General features: G+C 37.6%; 1 protein-coding gene across 1 annotated transcript in view; it reads right to left on the bottom strand.

Annotated features, from left to right (window-relative positions):
* The window catches only part of rap1gap2 (RAP1 GTPase activating protein 2), a 100,743-nt gene that overhangs the window by 23,824 nt on the left and 68,360 nt on the right, over positions 1 to 8,559 (bottom strand). Inside the window, 5 exon segments of the mRNA XM_015399489.1 lie at positions 1,178 to 1,256; positions 3,875 to 3,978; positions 4,080 to 4,301; positions 6,826 to 6,858; positions 8,168 to 8,200. Coding sequence (XP_015254975.1) covers positions 1,178 to 1,256; positions 3,875 to 3,978; positions 4,080 to 4,301; positions 6,826 to 6,858; positions 8,168 to 8,200 — 471 coding nt within the window.

Here is an 8,559-nt window from a genome sequence, read left to right as displayed (position 1 = left end):
TACGTCTCCGTCTTTACGACAAACGTTCTGGAAAATAATAGCGTTTTTGTGTTCGTTTTGACTTTGTGTGGACTGGGCCTTTTTCTCAGAATTCTGACGGAATTCTGATCATAAAAAAGTCAGAATTCTGTCATTTGGGCTTACAGTTCCTAAATTATTTGCTTTTCCATCTGGGTATGCAAAATAGGCGAGGGTTATCCAAAATGTAGTGGATGTTAAGAGGTTAAACATAAGGAAGTCACATCCAGAACTGAAGATGAATGTTCCTTTAATAGTGTAGTGCGGTAAAGCTTCTGTCCTTAACATTTTTTCCTGCATTACTTAACTTTTAAAGTTTTAGTAGTTCTAACAATGGTTCTTTTACACTTTTAGATTAAAAACAGTAGGGTTTATACTTCCCCCTGAGTTGTAAACGTTAATACTTTTGACACCTTTTGATTTAGCACCACATATGGAGGGACCTGACTGCCATGAAACAGTCAGACATGGGTTACATTCTCCTTGGTTTGTTTATTGTGTTTTTCCTTGTTTAATCATTTTTATCTCAATCAGATCCTTTTGTTAATTTGTTAATCCTGTGTCCCCTGTGTCTCCTTATGTGTTTGTTGTTTAACGACCCCCCCATTTAGCTTTAGTTTGCTGTCGGTTTCCATCAGGTCCTTGGTTTATCTTCATGTCTCTGTACCTTAGTGGTTTCTTTAAATTCTCAAAACAGCTTCCAAGCATCAGTCTGCATTTTGTTTGACATATTTATCTCTCCATCTGTTGTAATACATACAAAGCACCTTATGTTAAACAATTTGGATAAAAAGTTCTGTGCAAATGAAGATTGATCGATTTATTTATTAGATTAAACAATGTTGTTGTTTTTAAACTGTTTCTATTTTCTTCAAAAGAAAGAAACAATGTTTTATTGATTGGTTAGTCTTTATAATTTATTCTGTTGTATTTTCTTTATAAATTACTGCTATATCTTGTATTTCTTTTAATTAAATATTGCTCAAGTATGCATAATGGGTCCTAATGAGCTAAACAAAGATGTTTCTATGGCCGTGTCAGAAGATAGGAAAACAGGACCGTTCCAATAACACTTTAATGTAACAATAGGTGCGGTAATAATTTTCTAGCTTCACTAATAATAAGAAATAATGCAAAGATTAGAAAAAGGTTGTTTTACCTTTGCAATCTGAGGCACACTGGGCAGCTGGCTGATGCCAGCTAAAGAGATCCTGTCATGAACTGTTTTGGTCCGAGATCTGCAGAGAAGACGGACCTCAGATTAGCGGGTAGTTAAAAAGAGAATTATGTTGAAACCTCTGAGACTGAATTAAAATATCGTTCTTCTGCATTTTAACTCAGCTTAATGACTGAAACTAAATTCAATGTAACAATACAGATATCATCACTAAATGTAATCATAATTAAACCAACAATTGTCAAAACCAAGCAAAAAAACAAAACCTTTCTGTGGTGCTGAGATTGAGATATCTGAGAATTATAGAAGCACTGATTGAACCAAACCCAAAGCTTCAAAAATCATCTTATTTTCCCTGCCTGCTTCTGGTTTCATTTTGTTTTATCTAACTCAATGAAGAATTGATCCATTAAGTCAGAAATTATGTTTCTATTGCGACCCATCTGACCGTTTTCACTTTTCTACTCTCTTTACGTCCTGCTTGGACATTTTTATTCAGAGCAAACACTGATTGGTCAATTCTATACCTGACATAGATAGAAGAGATGAAGGAGGAAATCAAAAGAGTAACGACAATGCTTCAGTAGATGAATAAGGATTGTGGAGGTTCCTCCAACCATCCTGATCTATCTCTATAGTTATGCTGCTATAGGCTTAGACTGCTGGAGGACATAGAGAACCCTTTTTCATCATTCTGCTTCATTCTATCTCTATTCTCCCACTCTGCAGAATCTGTTAGTTCAATCTCTAACGTTATGCTTTTTCTCATAGTAGCTTCATCTTGTCTGTGTTTCTGACTGTGACTAACTGGATGTGCTCTCTTCATCCTCTGACATGGGAGCTGGCTCGGAGCTCGTCTGCCTGGCTGTGTGTTTCCTGGACGGGGCCGCCTGTGGAGCTGGTTGACAGTTGCCTTTTGTATCTATGCTTCTTTTTCTATGTCTGCTTCTGTCTCCTTGAACCCCAGTGGGCCTCAGCAGATGGCCGCTCACACTGAGTCTGGTTCTGCTGGAGGTTTCTTCCTGTTAAAAGGTTTTTCCTCTCCACTGTCACTACAAGCATGCTTAGTGTGAGTCAATGCAATCAACTGGTTTTCCTTAGATAGTGAACTGTAAAGTGTCTTGAGATGACTTGTGTTTCAGTGTCAGTATTTTAATGTTTCTTTCACACAGCATATCTATTTTAGGATGTTTGCTAATATGGACGCATACGTTTAGTAAACACCCTATGAACATTATTTGAAGATCACAAACTGTCTTTCTTATGCTGAGGTTGACAGAACTAGCTGGGGGAGCAAATATGGTGTAACACCAGGAAGTGGAGGAATCCAACAAGCAGCTGACACCAGGGGACTTAAATCTGGAGAAGCTGTCAACTCAAAGATCCACTGTTTTAAAATGCATTTTTGTGTTTGAATGTCTTAGTTTCATATTTGTGTCATAGTTATTACTTGTAGGCTAGTGTATGTGTTTAAATATCCCCGTGTTCGTTGTAATAGGTCAGTTCTGGTCTGTTATCCTTGGTATATCTTCTTTTGGGCCCATTTATTCTGAACTATGGAAGAATAAATAAATATTTTTACTGCGCCTTTGTCCTTTGCCTGACTGTTTAGTGCCTGACAAGGATGACAAGGAAAGTTTCTTGAGGATGCCTCAGGCCACAGGAAGCCAAATTTTTTAACGCAACAGTTGATTTATTCTATCATTCTGAAGAGTTTGGTTCTATCTAAATAAACATGATGCATCAGGAAATGTTGGCAGCACTGGAAGTGCTGGAAAAATGCAGAGAAGAAATCAATGCATGGATGGGACAACAATTTCTTTACCTGAATCAAAACTAAAGTAAAGTAATAATTTCTGGACCAAATATGCATTTTAAAGTCCACAGTTTCTGTTAACCCAGCTTGAAACCACCAGTCAGGCTCTAAATCTCAGTGTAGTGATGGACTCAGCAGGAACTTCTTCACTTAAAAAGGGGATCTGCCAGCAGGGAGCTGCTGCCTGCGTCCTCACTAGAACTAAGAAAGTGAGAACATCATCCAACCTGAGGTTCTGTGGTTCTTCCTCAGGCTCTCTGTACTCTATCTCAGAGAATAGACTTTAAGATACATCTGTAGGTCTATAAATCACTGAATGGCTTCGCTCCAAAATAAGTTACAGACATTGTTGTCATTGGATCAACAGCCAGACCTCTACGGTCTTCTCTGCATAAACTGAACCAAACTTGGAGAAGCAGCTTGTAGATCTTTTGTCCCACTAATCTGTAAAAAACTCCCAGAAATCTATAAAACTGCTGAAACCTTCATCTGCTTTGAATCCAATCCTTTGACTGTGCTATGTAAACATTATTTAAGTTTGGATTTGAATTTTCCTTTTAGTTTCTCTCCAATATTTCATCTTTATTCAATATAATCATCTTATTTCACTAATTCCTTTTTAATTATTTGCCTCCATGTTGCTGATATGTACTTTTCTTTTCATGTACACAACTTTAAATTGTCTTTATAAATCAACTTTATAAATGTAGTAATTGATATTTGCATCTGTTTTATGAACAATGGTTTGGTGAACTGGATAGAAACACTAACTACTGTCTTTGCTCATCATACGCAGCTTTAAAATCTGAAAGTTACCGTTTTCTATCCTCAAACAGAGTTAATCACAATCCCTTTATCTGTACCTGAGCATGATGCGCAAAAACTCCTGGCTCTGAGCCTCCTCGTGTTTCAGAGACATGATGAGGTTACCAATGCTGCTGCCGCTGCAGTAGTAGTTCATGTGCTCCTGCAAGTATGAAAGTAGGGAAACATTTAAGGTCAAAGAAATAACAGACCCGCCCTGTGAAGCGCAGTGCTGCTGGCACTTATGCAAACACCCATGCTTACCTTGCCAAGGAAGTGTTTGCGGTAGGCTCGGGCCGTGCTGTTACACTCCAGGCGGTAGCTGTGCGCCCCGCCGGGGCTCATGCCCTCATCTCCGTCCTCCTCCTCACAGAAACTGGACTCTGAGGAGGAAGGGGTCCCTGCTGGGGCTTCTGCATCTTCAATCCAGTAGCCCCCAAACTGGGGCAGGATGACCTGGGGGTATGGTCCACCTTTCTCTAGGACCTGTAACATTAATGTGAGGAAAGACAAAATAGAGTGAAATAAATTAAGCTAAAGGAGGGAAAACAGATGCAAAATAATTCAGACATTTTTTTTTTCCTCATTGTGAAACTTAAAAAGAAACCTTAGTGCTTTTAATTCTAAAACAGAATTGTAAAATATCTCACATTGTCTTGATATTTAGATTAGATACATTTTTTCCCTGTTATTATTTCCTTCCAGTTTGCAACAGTGTTAGGAATGTTAAAGGTGTGATCAGAAAGGAACTGAGAGGTGGCTAAAAATGAACATGTAGCAGAAAGATTCCAGTGCCAATCTACGCTGCAACAACATGATAATAAACGAGCTCAACATCCACATTTCACTAATAAAGAAACTAGATATCCCTAAAGCCTTAGCTAATAAATAAAATCACATGTTTAAACATCTATCCCTGAATCAAAGGTATAGGGGAGGATCTTCGCTCTGCTTCCAGTTCCAGGAGGAACATCTCATCTATTGGCCTTTTCTCGCCCTGCATGCAAACTTCTTGTATTTATGTATCCAGTTAGTTCTGGTTTCCAGCTTCAGGTCTAACTGTATACTTTGCAAATGGATGAGAGTCAAAGGGCCGGATCTATCAAAGGTTTGCGTGTATAAAAACGTGAGCTATTTCACTGCGCACGCTAAAAAATGTACAAACTGATCTATCAACAGCGTGCTAAAAGGATTTGGTCTTTAAAACGTGCTAAATAGCGCCTCTTACCCATTTAGTACTTTTTCTGCAATGAATATGCAATATGGGGCGTTTACACGCAAAAGTGCGTCTTGTGGGAGGAGAACATGTAAATATATTAATTTAGCACTCGCAAAGTGATTTATCAAACCTAAAAACAATTTTGCTAACGGTATCTGACTCTATATTTAACACGTTTCAAAAGAAGGTGCAAATGGTCTGTATGCGTAATTGCGCACACATGGCAGCGGTTATTGTCGCAAGAAGGAGACATGGAAATGAAGCAAGGAGACGCAGAGAACGCATTTTTCACTCCGTGTGAATATTTTTGGAATGAACGAGGAAATGATCATCAAAACATATCGTTTATCCAGCATTGCCATTTTGGAGCTGCAATTCCAGTGATTTGCTCCTCACAGAGCGTCAGCTGTACTTGTTCCTCAATGCTGGTAAGAGGCATCTCATCTACTGTGCCCCCTCCTGCTTTGTTCGCAGATGTTTTGTTATATGCCAGTTTTTCTTTGGTTCGCCTTCTAAAATCCTGGTATCTTCTTTTTACTTCATCCACTGTTCGCAAGGTTTCACCAACTTTATTACAGATTTGTTCACATATAGCGTTCCTCTGTGTGACAGTCACACTTCTTTGCTGTAGCTCACTTAAATGTTTGTTGGCTTCATCCACCAACACCTCCATTTCCATGGGGTCGAATTTCCTTTTGCGCTTTCTGCTGTCCAAACTCGCAATGCCGCAAACCACCAAACGCGCAAAACCATCATTTAAATAGGGCGTCTCCAACAGTTTTGCACCTGTCACCAGTTACGCAATCGCTCTTGTTAAATCACCCGCAAACCATGGTTCAACCCCTCGCGCAAAATTCCAGTTTGCGAGCGCAAATTACTGCACGCAAAATTGGATCTTGATAAATCCGGCCCAGAGTCTTAAAACCTTTATGAGAAAAGGAAGGCATCAGAAGAAAAGGTAAAGAAAAAGAAAAGGTTTATTATGGAGATGCTAAAAGCACAGGCAGGATGGGTTTGAAAATGCAGTTATTCAACAGACAACTAGGGAGTTTCTTATCTATTTCTGAAAAAAAAAGTATCCAATATACTTTTATAAATAATTGTTCTGTATAATAATAATATAGGTATGTATACAAATACATATATTAATGGGTTTAGTTGTTTTTATCTCTAGTTACATAGACGACACACACAACTTTATCTTCTATCTTCTAAAACACAAAGACTAGTTCTGAAAACAGCATTAATTCTGTATTTAACAGTTTATTGTTATTATAGAAACAATTAAAGCGTAAAATTAGAACATTTCACTTGACACAATCTCTGCTGCCACCCTCTGGTTTAGAGGGGAATTACGCTCAAATGGGATCCAGGTAGGAGTGTCCAATGATTGGCTGAGGGTTTCCACGGTTTCGTCTAGCATTTTGATTTCAAAAAAGCTCCTAGCGCCAAATCTAGTGACTTTTTTCTGCCACTGGAGACTTTGGAGACAACATCTAAAAGCAGCGAACTCTGCTCTCCAGAGCGAGTAGATTGGTAACCCCGCCTCCTGCTCTCCTCTATCTTGTCTGCTGTCATGATTCATGCAGCTATTATTTCATCCAAATGAAAAATGGAGAACAGATAAGCAGATCATAGAGAGAGAAGTTTGTTGTTTAAAGTAAGTAAAATACTTTTGTGGATTAGATGAAAACATAAAGCAGGATTTGAATTCCACATCTATGCTGCAAACCACCTGCTTACAGGCTGCATATCAGAAAGGTGTTTATGTTTGTTGGAGAAATGACTCACTTCTTCTATCCGTGGGTAGGGGATGTAGTCATCCTGCAACAGAGAAGACAAGAGCACTTTTTAAAAAAGATTTAGCTTATGAGCTGCACAGGCTCTGAGACAGTGATGAAGTGGTAAACACCAGACACAGGAAGAGGATGGAGGAAAATCTGTCCCATTATTTTTGCAGGCAAAAATACTGTCAATGAAAATTTGAAATAATCAATTTTTTTAATTGAAAAACAAAAAAGCAATCCAGAAACAAAGCGTAAAAAAACAAGTCATTTTAATCAAAAAAGGTTTTCATAGTTAATCTACTGTTTTTTAGATTTTGTTGTTTTTTTTTTAAATATATTTTCGTTTTTCATTAATTTTTGTATATAAATATACAAAATTTGTATATTTTTCCATATTTCACATAAAAATTAGCAGATTTTAAATTTGAAATTTTTTTTTTCTGTTTTTACGGATTGAGTCTTGCTTTCCCTTTAAATTGCATTTTGCAGATAATATTCCCCTTCACTTCAACCCCAAAACAAACACACAAATTCAAAAGAATACCATTTGTAAAACTCAGTGTGACAAAAAGAAATCTGAAAAAAATAAATTGAAAATATTGAATTTGTTTAAAAAAAAAAAAAAAGTAAAAAAAAAAAACTTAAAAATGTAAAATGAGAAAAAATAAATTCAGAAAAAAAAAATAAATAAAAAAGAAAAGAGCAAAGTTACCCTCAAAAAATTTTTCAAAGTCTGGATTGCATTTTTTTTTTCATTCTGATCCATAAACTATGTTTTTTGCTTTTTTGGACAAAAAAATCAATCCATAGAATGAAACACTGATTATGGTGATAAAAAAAAAACTAAACCAAAACTTTCAGGCAATGATACAATAAAAGGAAACACAAATTCATGAGCAAAAACCAGGGAGGGCTTGTCATCCACTTAATGACACCTGCGGTCGGGAGTTTTTTGGTGCTTGAGGCAATCCGACCTCTAAACACCATGGATTCCTGCAGCCCCCATGAGAATGCAGGGCTTTGGACAGACGGTCATTTATATTCTGCAGCAGCAGGAGCCAGGTGACTGGCAGGCCACAGAGGATCAATTGACAGTTGGAGTTCATTCAGCTCGTAATCAATCGGATCAAGAGGTTATTGATCTTACATTTCTAAAAAGCTTGGAGAAAAATCTAAAGAAACGCACACAGGGGAATTCAGACGGATGAGAGAAGAACAAGCACAGCATGGTCACCATGAGGTAGCGATGGAGACAGAAAAAAAAACAGAGGAATGGAGTTCTTATAATAAAAATAAACTAATGAGATCCAAAGAGAAGACATGACCAAGGGTCCGGTCGGCCACACCTTCCATTTTTTGGTGTCTTCAGCTTTGGGGACCTTATTAGAGTCCAGTCGCAGCATGAGGGTGGAAAAAAAAAACAAAGGTCAGGAAGAAAGTTCTGTATACTTTAAAAAGCACCGTGTTCTTGTTTGCAGACCTCACTTTCTCTGCAGCCCGATGAGTGACTCATATATGCTGATAAGCTACACACAAACACACACATGCAGGTAATATACACACTTAGTCATCCTCTACTCAAATCAGGCAGAGTGAAAGCTGCTTTCTAACAGATATGTGGGCCACAGCAGCATCAAGACGCAGGCAGAAACTCTTTGAAAGAACATTCTGATGTACTTTATATAAAAACTGTCTGCTTTATATATATATATATATATATATATATATATATATATAT

Source organism: Cyprinodon variegatus, unplaced genomic scaffold, assembly GCF_000732505.1.
Source record: "Cyprinodon variegatus isolate N-32 unplaced genomic scaffold, C_variegatus-1.0 Scaffold1018, whole genome shotgun sequence".
NCBI classification, from domain to species: Eukaryota; Metazoa; Chordata; class Actinopteri; order Cyprinodontiformes; family Cyprinodontidae; genus Cyprinodon; species Cyprinodon variegatus.
Note: the sequence above shows the minus strand (reverse complement) of the source record. Positions and strands in the feature narration are given on the sequence as shown.